A 16,327-nucleotide genomic window follows, 5' to 3' on the forward strand; every position below is an offset into this window, starting at 1 on the left:
TTACTGATCTGGTTTTGCAGCCAGGACAGTTTTCTGTGTTAACAGCCTAATTAGAAATTGCTACACACCAGTTTTGTTTCACTTTCTATCCAAATTAGTAATATTGATTAACTTCCATAAAAAGTAGAATAAAATTAAACACAAAACAGCTTAAAAATATTAGAAAAAATTTTAAAGCCACAAGATATTCTTATAAACAGTTAGGAGTATTGTCAGCAGGGCCACCTACTACTGAGAACTAGCCAAGCCTATGTACCACAAGTACTGCCTTGTAAAGTTCAACCTTAGCTTCTTTTTGACCCACTGCTTTGCCCAGCTGACAAGTTATCCCAGTTAGCCCGGTCTGATCATTGTTTAAATATTTACACAACAGAATCATCATTTTTTTGGCAACAATCATCCATAAGACTGTGTATGTTTGTGACAGCTTGCATGGAAGTCAGAGAATGTCATTTCCAGGGCAACCACAACAAATGAGTGTTCATGGAACAGACAGAGAATATGTGAGCGGGGGGACATATTGCTGTGTGGGTGAGACAGGACCAGACCAGTGACAGTAGAGGGGACTGTAATTTTCAACATGCCACTAGTGCGATAACCACTTAAGCAGAGAATAAAGGCCAGGCTGGCAAATAAAGAGGCAACACAGCCTGCAAAATAACTAGCGTTTAAATTTAAAGAGTCTCTTTTTTCCAAGATATTTTACAAGATAGAATAGAAAACAAAACCTTTTATCTGAAAAGCTCAACAAAATTAACAAAGGCAGTCAGGTATTACACAGACATTCATGAACGTATCCTCATAACACTTCCATGAAGAAGGCGTCGTATCAATTTTGCATTTGGGAAAACTGAGGCACGGGGAAGTGAGGTGACTTGCATATTATTTGCCTACATCCAAAATTGGTTTCATATTCACTGTGAACCTCTGGCTAAAATTCTGAACAAGAACAGTGCAAAATGCCAATACATCTTTTCCAAAGCAAACAAGAACTACTACACTCAAATACACTATAAGATCAGACTTACAGTACAGTTTTAATTATACTTCACCTGATTTCACAAAATCAGCTGTACGATGCAACATCCAACAACAACCATAACTTCAGTTTATCTCAACACAATTTTATATACCTATATATTACAAAAAGTGCTTCTAATTTTACTTGACACAGTTGAAAAGTGCAATATGGCTCTTCACCCCATGCCTCATTTCTGTGATTTAACAGTGTAAAAAAAAATCTGGTAGTTCTTACACTTTTTAAAAAAAGAATACATAAGAAAGTGAGTGAAAACTCCTCCTACCTTAGCCACCCAGCTGAACAATGGTGACATCTTACAAGATCAGACACGCTGTTGTAACTTTAGCCACTTTCACTGCCTCTTTTTTCCACTTCTTGCCCGTCTTTGTCTGATAAACAAACCTCTTACATTTGCATTGAGCAGTAGCCTAACTTATTGTGAAAAGGAGAAAAAGCCTTCTTTAGAAACAGTTTTTTAGGCAGTCTGTCTCATGCTGCAAAGAAGCATGTTCACTTCCCAGACTCTACAGTAACTATGAGGTCATTGGTCTTTGAGACTTTGCGATTCCACACAGTCTATCTCAGAGATTCAGTGAAAGAAAGGAAAGGGCTGGGTGGGTAAGGGGAGGAGGGGAATATGCCACAGGCAGCTCTGAGAAGAGACTCCACCTACTCGGACAAAAAGAGAGACAGAAAAGTACTAACAGAGTGCTGCTGTGTGGATTATTCAGGAAGTTGTGAAATGTGGTAGCTTGCGCTTAACAGCACTGTAATAACATATCAATGATTTAAAGGAAAAAAAATACAAACTATACTGCCAACCAGTGCTGAACTTTTAAGTAGCTCAGCTCAGCATAAAGACAGTATTCATAGCCGGTGTTTAAAAAAAAAACCAGTTAACATAGCTTTCTAGAAAAATGCCAATGTCAAATAAACGTTTTAAATACAAATTGAAAGCAAAAACAAGCTTCTTCTTTAAACTGGCAAAAATGCACGTTTCCTAAATAATTTTAAGTTATTTCTAAGTAAGCTATTGACATTAAACCCCAAATACTAGTATCTCTAGTTTAAAAAACTAACAGACATTAACAGAGAGTAGAACAAAAAATAACCTTTGAATCAATGTAAAGTGAATTTCAGGCAGCTCAAGACATGTTATTTGCCATTCAAACCAGATGTGCTTCAACTACCATACCACTGCTCCTTCTGTTAAAAATGCTAGGAGTCTCTGTAAACATACCTGAAGAGCTCTTTACAGCTTGAATGCTTGTCTCATATTGGACCAACTTCTGTTGGTGAAAAAGATATTACCTCACTCACCTTGTCTCTGTAATCATATACACACGTTTACAACAATATATACATACTTACATCAACTGACATTAAGAAGCAAGTTCTCCTCTCAAGTCACTACTCAGCTGGGAGTAGATTAGGGCATTAAGTCTCTTATTTAACATCAAAAGGCTATGCTGAATTTGAATTCATCAAGGAATGGCTGCATTCAACCTTCGAAACAAAGTGTAAAGGTCTGTAACATGCAAATACATGTGTTTGTTTACCCTGTGTCAGTGTGTCACAACTCTCCATCCTGTATCTTCAAGCCTTGCTCGGAAAAGAAAGGATAGTATTGTTCTGTGGAGCACCAATGGAATGAGAGAGCCACAAGCAAGACATAGGTCCTGCACCATTTTGTACAGTAGCCTCATTTCAATCAATTTCCAAGCAAGCAACTCTGGCAGAAAGTCTAACTTAAAGTTCTTCTAGGATATTCTTTGAAAATGTCTCATGTGAGAAACCTGTCCAAATCTGGGCTATGGAACACAGTACATTACTGCAGCGCTTAGAGGCCATAATTAGGGCCTAAACAGGGGTATGTTTTTCAAAATAATTTGGAATTTTAAGCTTCTGATAATAACATGGAATGGGTTGAAGGTCTCAGTCTATTCTTCATTCAGTGCCACTAGCTCAACTTGAACTAATTGGCTCTCATAGCATAGAGCCTGAGAATAAAATTATGCATGCAGTGTGCACTATGCTTACTCTCTGAAGGTGGTCTCTCCAGAGGCATTTTGGCAAGGCAACAAGGAGAAGTTTTCACTGCCGCTGATCATAATGCAGGTGTTCTGTAGATGAATGAAAGGAATCTCTTTTCAGGGCTTCAAATCTGGCATCTTTCATGAACACTAGATGTACTTTTAAATCTAAGTATATTTGTAAGTTAGGCCCAGATTTCTAAAGGTATTTTGATGCTGTGGTGCTCAGCGTTGCCAGACCTAACTGATATAGGCGCCTAAATTTCATTTTCAAAAATTGCTGAGTGCCGCAACACCTAAATATCTTTAGAAATCTGGGCCTTAATCACTTTTTTTTAAATAAAGCAATTGCGGGTATGAGGAAAGGAGGATGTTGTCCCTTATTTAGTGCTCATAATAGCAGGACCGGTCATCCGTTATGTGAGAGTGTTGAAGTCATATTCTTCCAACACTGACCATAAACATGTTTCTAAAGCTACTCTTTCTCCCTCTGTTTCACTGTAGATCTTCTATCTATACAGAAGCTTTCCCAGCTGTCCCTTCCTGGCTGGGTTCCTGCTACAGTTACAGTTTTAAACAAACAATACTCATATCCTCCCAGTTTCCATTAGATGATGTTGTAGGTCAGGAGATCTGACTGGAACTGACTCAGTGTGTGATCCTGAGCCAGCCACTTAACGTCACTCTCTACATCAGCTTCCAAATCTGTGAACTGTAATAGTAATGTTTACATGGCTTTGTAAAGGGTACTGAGGATCCTTTGGATTCGGATTCAGAAAATTAGGCACTGAAGTCCAAGTTCTACCACAGATTTGATTTTGGGCAAATTGCTTACACTTTATACTTCCCAGCCTTGCAAGGGTAAGGGGAAGCATGCATTAATTAATATTGTGAGATACGCAGATACTATATTGATGTAGAGTGTGCGTACATAGAGAAATATTTAATAATATCTGAAATATTTTAGCATAAATGGAAACAATTTCAATATTTCCCCCATCCTCCAAAAAACAGTTTCAGCAATTTAATAGGAATAGTAACTGTATTAATCTTCTAAGATGTCAGACATTCTAAAAATAGAATCCTCTGTATTTTTCTGTTTTTAAAGCCTAGCTTTGCAAAGTTTAAGCAAATAGCTTCTTTTCCAAAAGTATTGTACATCCGTTTTGGGTATGTGGAAAAATTACGTAAGGAACACATTTCTATATACAAACACTAAAAAGGAGCATTTGAAATACCATGTCTAAATTAAAGATCTTTACACCAAAACAGTCTACTGGATATTATAATGGAAAATATTAGCAGATAATTGCTACTATTTCAAAAAGTTCAGTCACTAGTAGTAGCAATTTACATGCAGAAATACTTTAAAGCCATATTTTTAACTTTACATAATCAGAAAATGCCTTGTTCAGTTCTGCAGATGTCCACCATCAACTTACAAAAAAACAAACAAAACAACTTACTTCTCCTTAATGACAGCGGTCTGCTTTCAAAAAAGCATTTGTAAATTTGAAGAATTTAAAGTTCAAAGCTCTTTTAGGTCATCAAGTTTGTCTTCTGGCCAATGCAAAGACCATTCCCTGTTATAGTCTAATTTTAAAGGCTGTAATTATCTTTGAGACTTCATTAGAGGCTAACAATGACCGGCTCATAAGAATTCAGATCACGCAGAGCACTGGCTAGGTTACTAGCTCCAACACTTACTTAGTCTCTGAGCATTTGCACCTCACTTTCCAAATTATAATTCTGAATGCATTAAAGAGGTAGACTCTCAGCTGCTGTCATGATGCCAAGACTAGATGTTTGCTCAGTGGTGCCTTTACAGAGAGAGGGCCTAGTTCAATCCATTTCTTTTTGGAATTTTTCCCCTGGTGGTGCATTCAGTTATTCACTCCTCCTTTTATGAACACCCCCACTTTCACCTTTATTACGGTTCAATAGGTTTCTTGAAGTTTTCCTCCATTGGCCCAAGCAGATATAACTTTTTTTCCCCAGCAGAGAGCGACAGGGAAAGGAAATGAAGAAAAGTTCTTATGGTGTCACTCTCCATTAAGAAGGCTGGGTGACAGAGATTTCTTACATGAATTCACTAATTGATAATTGCACCCCATTTCTTGACATGCTTGAATAAAAAATATTGAGACTGCTTGAAGAATTCCAGACCTCCATTCCACCTACCCACACCCTCCTTTTCCCTCCCCACTTCATCTCTTTTCTCCCATTTTATTACTGTAACCCCCACCCTCATGTGTTCTGCACAGTATTGTCTTGTACTTGTGCAGCTTTGACAAGCTGCAAAATTGCATAATTCGATTGGCAAGCTCATGAAGAGAAGCTATTTGGGAACATTCACAAGCTGCTGTAAGTCATTTTCAATTTTGGACTTGTTATTGTCCATTTCTTTAAAAAGAAAATCAATTAAAAATAAGTTTAAAAAATACTGGCCGGCTTACTGGGCTTAGTTTGGGATTTTCTCAGCAATAAGGAAAAAAATAAATGTTATCACCATCCCTGGTTCCCTATGTGGCCCTTTTACTCCTGTGGAATGCTGACTGGTAGAGAAGCATTCAGACACTGCATAAGACAGCCAAAGTATGAATGTCTTCTTTTCAACCATGGCACTTTTTCCCTCTTGCATACACACAGCTAACAGAACTCTCATGCTGGCTCCAACAAAGACCTAAGTGACTGCTTCCTCAAGGGAAGGGAGGACTCTAAGTGGATCTGTTATCACCACTTGTCTTCCGCAGATCTGAGACTTCACCTCTGTGCAGCCAGCAAGGTAAAAGGTGTGTATATGGATTTGAGAAAACCAAGCGGGACTAGCAAAACCGTTCACATGGATCTACTGCAGGCAGAGAAAGACAAGCTTTTCTCTCCTGTGTAGCCCAGCCTCCAAGGACCTGGGTCAAACTAGAACTGCGGTCCAGCTCTTCAAAAAATATATCAGAAAAGACCATTTTTTGTTCTTTTGTTTTAATTTTGAATAACTTGTTGTCAAGAAAAAGAAAAAGAAAATGGCTAAACACAAAGACAACGATGGCTTCCTAACCTAAATGATCCAGCCACACAAGATCTGCCTCCACCTACTAGAGAGAGGGACCAAAAATACTGTCATCCAGTTACCCCTTTGTCTAAGTGGAAAATACATTAGTCAAGTGCTGATGGGGGATGGCTACTATTGTACTCTAAAGTGAATTACACAAAACGTAAAATTTCTATAAGAGGGAATTCAAATAGTCTGCTTCCCTTATTGGAATTCACTGCATAGTAGAACAATGCTGATAAGCATACGATACTGAATGCAGCGGTAGCCATTAGAAAAGCATTGGTTGGGACAAGAAAAAAAAAAGCAAACTATAAAATTAAAAAACGATAAGAAGGAAGATTAGTTATGGTGGTCATAAGAATTTTCCTGAGATGGACCTCTTTTTGTCAGGGTTGGCCACACAGCACTGAACAAGATTCTAGTGTGGGGAAGGCAGATCTGCCTTTCCTCAGCCTCATTCTGAGTGTGTTCTAGGTGAAGGGGGAGGTGGGGTTGCAGGTTCAAATACAGTGAATGAGTTCAGCAAAAGGTTCTCTCTCTTTGCTAGGGAACAGGTAGCTCTAATCATCTGATTCAGATTCTCAGAGAGGGAGGAAAGCTTCCTTCATCAGCCAAGGACTCGGGAATTGGCATAAGAGGTCTTTCCGCTGGTTTTGAGGGGTGGATTTATGGCCCTTCTGTCAAGAATCTTAGGGACACTGGCAAACAGCTAAGAAGAAGCCCCCTCAAAAGCTGTAGAAACTGAGGAGTGGGGTGGGGAAGCTGGTAGCATGCAGAGCGAAACATGCCAGCAAGAGTCCTTTGATGCTGTCATCTGGCAATCTCCAGCCTTCCTTAAAACACCTACCATAGACCAAGCCGGAGGGAAAAGGAGGCAGCAAAAAAATCCTGAGGAAAGGAGGTTTCAGCTGCTGAGGAAACGTTTGCCTCTGTGTACAGACGCAAGAAGCCTTGGAAGCAGCATCAATGCAGTTCTGCAGGCCTGACCATAGAGGGTGCTGACCAGCAACAGTACTGGGATTCAAGCCTTCCAGGCTTGGAAAAGGCAAAAAACCCAGCAGATCCAAGCCTCCGGGAGCAGTGAATTCCCACGATTATTTAAACTTAGAAACTTCCAATAAGGCTGAAGATCTAACTTCAATGTTTGTAGTTCATGTTCACTCACAGCATCTAATTCAAGCAGAGCATAACAGTCAAATAGACAAATCAGTGGCAGTGGAATATAATTGATTTAATGATGTTTATTGGTTGAATTCCTTCCATGATAGGATATTAGGAATAAGACAATTAAATATAGATTAATCATGTCTAACACTAAAGTTACAATGAAAGAGTTTCATTCACATCATCTGAGTTCCTATTCTTTTCTCTACCCCTCCCGCTAAGTGTTATATTTTCTTTCTCTTGGAGTCTTCAGCTGTTCCCTGGAGATTACTCTAGGTAGTCATCAAGAAAGAGAACAGTTTGATCAAAAAAAGCTTTAGGATGTTTAAGGAAGGGAGTAAAAAAAATTCTTAAGAGGAAGGACTGCATACCACTGAAACTCTGAATAAATAGACATGTGATTGGAGCAACTTTCATTTTGAGTCACAGTTCTTAAGGATTAAAATAAAATTTCCCTTCATTTTGAAATATGTTGTTAAAAGGGAATTATTTAGCTAGAAGGAAACTACTTGATTTGGGGAGACATCTTATTCCTTTATGGGGGGCATTCCTGAACACTGGAAAACTTCATACACATACACACACCTCTATCCAGCTATAATGCGACCCGATATAACACGGGTTCACATATAGCGCAGTAGCAGCCAGGCTCCAGCAGCGCTTTAAAGGGCCTGGGGCTCCGGCTGCTGCGGGGAGCCTTGGGCCCTTTAAATCACCGCTGGAGCCCTGCTGCCCTTACCCCAGGGCTGCGGCAGCGGGGCTCCACTGGCGATTTAAAGGGCCTGGGGCTCCCCACAGCAGCTGGAGCCCAGAGCTCTTTAAATCATTGCCGGTGCCCTGCCACCCTACTCCGATATAATGGGGTTTCAGCTATAACACGGTAGGGATTTTTGGCTCCCCACGACCATGTTATAGCGGGGTAGAGGTGTGTATATATATATATATATATATATATATATATATATATATATATATATATATATATATATATATATATATATATATATATATATATATATACACACACACACACACACACACACACACACACACACACACACACACACACACACACACACACATTTTAAGTACTAAATAAGGATTTCAGCTTGTGTAGTCATAGAACTATAAGAAAATACTTTTTCCAGTAATGCTGAAGCAAAGGACACAGGGAGTGGACATGAGATCTCATTTGATGGATTAAATCAAAACTCCTAGCTATACAATGATAGCTTTCAAATGTGCTATAGATAATCAATAACCACAACTAGCTACTTACATTAAATGGAGCATCACATTAGATAAATCATAGATGGTACATAATAAAATAATTCTGCACATATACTTCTACAGCCTAAGGCCTTGATCCCGTAAAGACTTGTGTGTGATTAATTTTAAGCATGGGAGTAGTCCCATTGACTTAAGCACATGAGTAAGTCATTGCAGAAACAGGGGCCCAAGAGGATAGATTTTAATACTCTAGAAGACTATTAAAAGTAGATTATGTTCCCCGTACTGCACAATTTGGCATCTTTTTAAATCTACTTGTGACAGCATTCATGGTGTATTTGCCATAATCATACAGTTTTTTACCATTAAAAAACATGTTTTACTAATTGCTTGAAATAATAACAATTTAATCTTTGTTTTCCAGTAGATCATTGATACTGCTGTTAAACACATGCAAACACATAAAACTGAAATCAACTAATTTGGTACCAGACACATATAGTCATAAATTACAAGACATGATGTCTCGGTAGATATTTCTAAATGCCTGATTTTGAATTGGTCTTTAATTTCCTCATTATGCTGATGAGTAAAGAGTCACAATCGTCAAAAGAAATCCATATGTTCTATTGAAATTTCTCTTTATTTTTGGGTGTTCTAAGACAATAGCCATAGTCTAATAAATTGAAGAAAATGACACTATTGAACAGAACAAACCAAACCGCAGTGTAGCAAAACACACTAATTTTCTAATAAAAACATAGCTACTAACTTTTTTTGTTTTTAGTTAAAGTAGCAGTTCCACTGGAAAGGAAGCTAATAGTAAAAACTCAGTCAGGGCTAGAGCTCAGTGAGTGTAAATCACCATGAATTCACTAAAATCAACGAAGCACTGGCAACTTGTATCTGCTAGAAACTGGCCCGCAGGATGTAAAACTTTTTTTCAACTGGAAAGGGCTCCATCCTGCTCCCACTGAAATCAATAGCTCACTTCCCACTGTATCTTTTATGAATGCTAACTTCACCAAAGCAAGCAAAGGTAACACAAGGAAAAATGAATACCATGTTTTCCTGTTCTTTTCCAGGATCCAGCTGTAGAAATCTTAATTTCTGTAATGTTGCCCTCATATCACAGACCCCACTGCTCCAGTTCTCCCAGAAAACAAGCACTAGAACTTCAGCAGGACAGAACTAATTCTTTCCAGACTGGCTTGTATAGGCTAATTACCGCATCTTAACCAATTAAAAAGCACCTTCAGCAATACTGACCAATTAAACCTCAGTCTTAGTGATTCTTTTTCACTGCCAGCCTTCATCTGATTAGAAGCTGCAGCATACCCAGAGATGCCATTTCCTGTGTAACGTTGTATTCAAATAATTACTGGCAACTTGAAATATGTGCAATAATTTTGCATGAGACATAATTTTATTTGTCTTTTGATAGAATTATCCACGATTTTTATGTTGCACTGTGGTGTTACTTATTGTATTCTACTTCAAAAACACTGGGAAAAGGAAATTAAATAAGCAATGTTTGCTTGTATGTTTCATCTCCTGTTTCTCATTTTTCCTCCTCCAGTTTATTAACTCCTACAGTGTACCTAGACAAACAGTGTGGACTCTGTACTCTTATGCTGTATATAACATGCTGTCTTTGGCTAAGAGCAAGAGCAACAAACATTTACTATAAGCTCAGAAATGAGATTCAAGCAATGACTATCACCCCCCCCAAAATCCCCTTTCTTCATTCCAATTAATACATGTTTTTATTTAAAAAGTACACATTCCAGAATTTCATCAGTTATGCTTTACCTTCTCATTCTTAGCAAATTCTTTCTAGAAGAAACATTTTCTAAAAGTACATTACAAAATAATTAAATATAAAACAAAACTGTTATAATGTTGCGATGAGGTTTGGCCCCAGTGATCTTCCATTTTTTTGATCACGCTTAAACACTTCAAAGTCCTTAGCATATTTTACTGTATGACACAACTGCATACTTCTGCCACATGTGCTGACTGTACTTCCATTTTCCTGTTAGAACAATGGATTCCTTAAGTAGCTTGATCTGTTGTCGGATAATTATGAATCCAAGCATCCATTTCAACTGATTTATTTAGCATGCGTTCCTTTAACTGTTTTACATGAGAGATCATCCCTTACACTTAATAACTAACACCCCAATTCTGCAAACACTGATACATGTGTATGACTTCATACATGCAAGTGATATGTGCGTGGATACCACAGTTAAGCCCATGTGTAAGTGTTTTCAGGATCAGGGCCTAAACTATTATTTCAAATGTGGCAGATGGTTTAGTTAAATATAAATAAAATAAAAGTTATACTTTTTCTTAATACAAATCACAAGTAAAAAATCATCATCTAGTAAATAAGAGATGCATTGTTCACCATTTTCTAACATAAAAATATAAAAATACAAAATCTGAATATAGGTAAATTAAGCTAAATAACTGTTTAAATAAATGTATATATATATATATATACAGTGTATTCTCCTGGTCAGCAGAAACAAAAACAAACAGCAGCAGCACCACATTTAGAGTAAAAGTTATATTTCATTACCAAATACCATGTATCATGGAGTGTCCACCCTACACAGGAGTGGAAGCCCTGGGGGCCTACAATACCATGCCCCAGAAAGGAACAGTTGGGGTGAGTCCTCCAAGCAGCACAGAGAAGCTGCATGGAGCATAGCCAGTCAGAGAAGGGCTGCAGGAAGCAGCCAATCCGGGGCCAGCAGGCCCATATAAGAAGAGTTGCAGTGCAGAACAGGGTCAGTCCCTGCTGAGGAGTACCTTGGACAGAGCAGCTGCTGGCAGGGACCAGGGGTGCAAGAGCGAGTTCCTGACTGGCTGCTGGAACTGGGTAGCTGAATGCCTTGAGGTGAGAGTGAAGAAGGTGCAGAGGCTGTGGGGAAGTGGCCCAGGGAATCATAGCAACATTGAAGGAAGTTAAAGAGGTAGAGAAAGAGGTTGGTATTTACAGAGTCCCTGGGTTGGGACCCAGAGTAGTGAGCAGGCACGGGTCCCTCCCACTCGCCACTGAGGAAGTGTCTGGATTATTGCACAGTGATACCTCTCCCCAACCCCCCCAGAAGGGGGAAACACAGAGCAACCCAGCCAGAGAGCTGAGTCGTGAAGAGGATGTGGCAGTTCTTGAGGCTGAGAGAGGAGCTGTGGGTCAGACGGAGAGCGAGAGCAATGGTGTACAAACCACAAATGGGGGCACTGACGTCAAGAAAATCCCCAAAGCGACTAGGAGGAGGTGCCTGCCCAGTGGTGAGAGGTGCACTCCATGACCCCATGTTTTAATGTTCATCAATTAGTGAGAATCAAACCTTCTTTAGATAAATAACTAAAATGTACAAATGCAAAACAAAATTAAAACTGATGATTTAAACAAGTTTTCCTATTTGCAGATTTAAATTGGTCATTTAAATTGCATTGATCTCAATCAATTTACCATCATGGTTATTGCTAATTATTGTTTTGGTGGCATGTAATTAAAATAATATAAGATTATTAGATAAAATGAGTCACAATCTAAATAAATTTTGGAGTTCCTTAATTACCGCCACCTAATAATGTGGCAGCCTGCTCAATGTATAAAGCCTTTTACATTTAAAAATATATATTCAAGTCAAAAGTTATTTCTTTCAGATGAAACAAATAATGACTGTCTCTCTCCTTTTTGTTCTATTCAATATTCTTAATCTTTGGTGAAATGCTTCTTTTGATAACTTAATGGTTAATGTCTTCAAAGTGCTTTCCATGTTAAAGCTCAAACCATGTTAGCCAGAACAGACTAGCTAACACATTTTGATTCTAGTGTACAGTAAACAGGTCCTTAGGACTACTTTACCTAGTAAATACCATGCTGAGGTCAGGAAATGTGCTTTTGTTTGGCCTGTTTAGATGGCACCAAACCCCATTACAAAGAGAGCTAGGTGAAAAATAGGTACAAGATGTAATGAAAAAAACTGAATGTGTTTCCATTTTGCCATTTGAAATTTTCCCAGATAGTTACACTTAAACTTTTATTGAAATTATTTTCAAAATAGTTTTTGAACATTTTCACTAACCTAAAATATAATTTCTGAACAAAAAAAAATTTCTACAGGCATTCTGAAAATGAGAGAATCAAACGCTTTACATGCTGAAATCTGAGTTACTCCTGCAGATTACCTGAAGACAAAAATTGGCCTTCACAGCCTAGTATCTGGATATGGGCGTATTACGTCAAGCCTATAGCATTTCTGACAGTTAACATGTTTTCACACCTACCAGATATCCTGGAGAAGGAACTAACAGAAACATTCCAGAACATTAACTGATGCCAGATACCAATCACTGTTGAGCACATGCCTTGTTTTATCTATTTAACAGATAAAAATAAACTCAATTTTCCTAGAAAAATGCTGTCCGTTAGAAAGCTAGTATTTCAAACCTAGAGGCACTACTTTACCTGAATTGTGCACTTTGCCACTGACTTCAAAGTTTTGGATCAGGTTCTAAACTTAAATACAAGAAATTCCTCTGGTGGTAAGAAAGTGAACTAAGTAATCCTCCTTCATGAAAGATACTGTGATATTTGTAACACAACTTACAATTTTGGATCGCCACTAAACTATTTTGGATCGCACTTGAACACTTCATCATAAGATGTTGCAAACTGTTGTGGTGAAGGTGGGAAAAATAATCAGCCATCCCCTGGATGTCTAATCTTACGTGAAGAATGAAATTTACATTCTGCTATTATAGGAACTCTCTGAGGACTTGACTACATGGCAAAATGTTTCTGGGAAATATTTTGTGCTGTGCCTTGTGAAATAAACAAACTTTTTTCCTAAATTCCAATTCTGCTGAGGAAATCAGAGGGCCTAATTTCAACAAATCTTCATCCACAGTCATGCCATTTTGAAATACACCCCACCTCAGCTGGGAACACCAAACTACAGTCTCTTAAGAAATTGGGTTGAAGCTATTTTGGTGAAGGGCAAATTTAAGAGGCTCTGAGTTCTTGACGCAACTTTTATAAATGCCTAAGAGTTAGATTTCAATTAGAGGTCTCTGTAAAGGCTGCTGCTGTTTGTACTGGCAGAGGTACACTATGGCAGTTTTTAGTAGTTGGCAGAGAGATAAAAATGACAAATGATGCTAAGCTCTTCTTTAGACCCTAGTGTTTTATAACTTCTCTGAGTCAGTTGCTACATTTTTAATTAAAGGCATAAACCTGGACTGTTTTTTCTATTAGCAAAGCTAAACCAACTATCTTAATTAATCAGTAAAATTCTACTGAATACTCTATTGCATTCTATTTTAAATATTGCCATCTTTAAAGAAATTCTGCCACTTTGGTTAAAAAAATCCTATTATGTAATAAAACATAAATTAAAAAAATCAATTACATAAATTAGGATAATTCTCTCTGATCCAACCTATATGAAAGCATCTCGAACAACTCAACTGTTATTGGAAAAAGCCAATTATAAGACAAAAACTGTGACTGCAACGTTTAAATTTGAGGTTTGAGACCTCCATCCTGTAGACATTTATACATGCAAGTAGTCCTGTTGACATTAATGGAACTATTCAACAGGTAACATTAAGTATGTGTGTTAAGTATTTGCAGCAGTAAAATATTAGGGTTAAGGTTTACATAGTAGCCTAAAAGGTAAACTGCAAAGAAACACCACAATTTAATTAATCCCAGGTTCATGTGTTGAATGCCCCACTAATACTAACCTCCAACTTTAACACTTATTTTTGTGCTCAATGTTGAACAAAGAGTGGGACATTCAACAAAGAAATCCAGGACTGATTGAATTATGAACTTTACCTTTAACTCTGCCTCCTTGTGAAAGCACAATAGAGGGAAGTCTTTCATTACATGGTCACACAGTACAGGATAACAGGCTTTACAACACAACTCAACAGATTACACAAGATATCATCACTAAGAGGAACTGCAATATTTAATAATGCCTTACTTATTATCTGTGTGTGAGGTTAGTGCTCTTGAAAAAAGATGGCATAACATCCCTGGAAACTGAAAGCCCACTGAACCAGCTACATATAGGGATTCAGCTTAACCCACTGCATGTCAGGGGGTGGGGGTCCTCCACTGAGTGTGAAGGACTAGACTTGATTTTAACAAATAGAGAGGAACTCGTTGAGAATTTGAAAGTAGAAGGAAGCTTGGGTGAAAGTGATCATGAAATCATAGAGTTTGCAATTCTACGGAAGGGTAGAAGGGAGTACAGCAAAATAGAGACAATGGATTTCAGGAAAGCAGATTTTGGTAAGCTCAGGGAGCTGATAGGTAAGGTCCCATGGGAATTAAGACTGAGGGGAAAAACAACTGAGGAGAGTTGGCAGTTTTTCAAAGGGACGCTATTAAGGGCCCAAAAGCAAGCTATTCCGATGGTTAGGAAAGATAGAAAATGTGGCAAAAGACGACCATGGCTTAACCACGAGATCTTGCGTGACCTACAAAATAAAAAGGCGTCATATAAAAAATGGAAACTAGGTCAGATTACAAAGGACGAATATAGGCAAATAACACAGGAATGCAGAGGCAAGATTAGAAAGGCAAAGGCACAAAATGAGCTCAAACTAGCTATGGGAATAAAGGGAAACAAGAAGACTTTTTATCAATACATTAGAAGGAAGAGGAAGACCAAGGACAGGGTAGGCCCACTGCTCAGTGAGGAGGGGGAAACAGTAACGGGAGACTTGGAAATGGCAGAGATGCTTAATGACTTCTTTGTTTCGGTCTTCACTGAGAAGTCAGAAGGAATGTCTAATATAGTGAATGCTTACAGGAAGAGGGTAGGTTTAGAAGATAAAATAAAAAAAGAGCAAGTAAAAAAGTACTTAGAAAAGTTAGATGCCTGCAAGTCACCAGGGCCTGATGAAATGCATCCTAGAATACTCAAGGAGTTAATAGAGGAGGTATCTGAGCCTCTAGCTATTATCTTTGGGAAATCATGGGAGACGGGGGAGATTCCAGAAGACTGGAAAAGGGCAAATATAGTGCCCATCTATAAAAGGGGAAATAAAAACAACCCAGGAAACTACAGACCAGTTAGTTTAACTTCTGTGCCAGGGAAGATAATGGAGCAAGTAATTAAAGAAATAATCTGCAAACACTTGGAAAGTGGTAAGGTGATAGGGAATAGCCAGCATGGATTTGTAAAGAACAAATCATGTCAAACTAATCTGATAGCATTCTTTGATAGGATAACGAACCTTGTGGATAAGGGAGAAGCAGTGGATGTGATATACCTAGACTTTACTAAGGCATTTGATACGGTCTTGCATGATATTCTTATAGATAAACTAGGAAAGTACAATTTAGATAGGGCTACTATAAGGTGGGTGCATAACTGGCTGGATAACCATACTCAGAGAGTAGTTATTAATGGCTCCCAATCCTGCTGGAAAGGTATAACAAGTGGGGTTCCGCAGGGGTCTGTTTTGGGACTGGCTCTGTTCAATATCTTCATCAACGATTTAGATGTTGGCATAGAAAGTACGCTTATTAAGTTTGCGGACGATTCCAAACTGGGAGGGATTGCAACTGCTTTGGAGGACAGGGTCAAAATTCAAAATGATCTGAACAAATTGGAGAAATGCTCTGAGGTAAACAGGATGAAGTTCAATAAAGATAAATGCAAAGTGCTCCACTAAGGAAGGAACAATCAGTTTCACACATACAGAATGGGAAGAGACTGTCTAGGAAGGAGTATGGCAGAAAGAGATCTAGGGGTCATAGTGGACCACAAGCTTAATATGAGTCAA

At 38.3% G+C, this 16,327-nt stretch overlaps 1 protein-coding gene across 10 annotated transcripts in view; it reads right to left on the reverse strand.

The window, feature by feature from the left end:
* Window positions 1–16,327, reverse strand: part of TBC1D1 (TBC1 domain family member 1) — a 191,815-nt gene that overhangs the window by 138,076 nt on the left and 37,412 nt on the right. Inside the window, exon 1 of one of the 10 annotated variants that reach the window (XM_050947345.1) lies at window positions 9,563–9,667. The exons of 8 other annotated variants lie outside the window; for them this stretch is intronic. In XM_050947345.1, the coding sequence (XP_050803302.1) occupies window positions 9,563–9,628 (66 nt within the window). In that variant the 5' untranslated portion in view covers window positions 9,629–9,667. Of the gene's footprint in view, window positions 1–1,304; window positions 1,604–9,562; window positions 9,668–16,327 lie in introns of those variants that run through there. One more of the 10 variants, XM_050947346.1, reaches the window with a different exon arrangement.

This window comes from Gopherus flavomarginatus, chromosome 3, assembly GCF_025201925.1.
Source record: "Gopherus flavomarginatus isolate rGopFla2 chromosome 3, rGopFla2.mat.asm, whole genome shotgun sequence".
NCBI classification, from domain to species: Eukaryota; Metazoa; Chordata; order Testudines; family Testudinidae; genus Gopherus; species Gopherus flavomarginatus.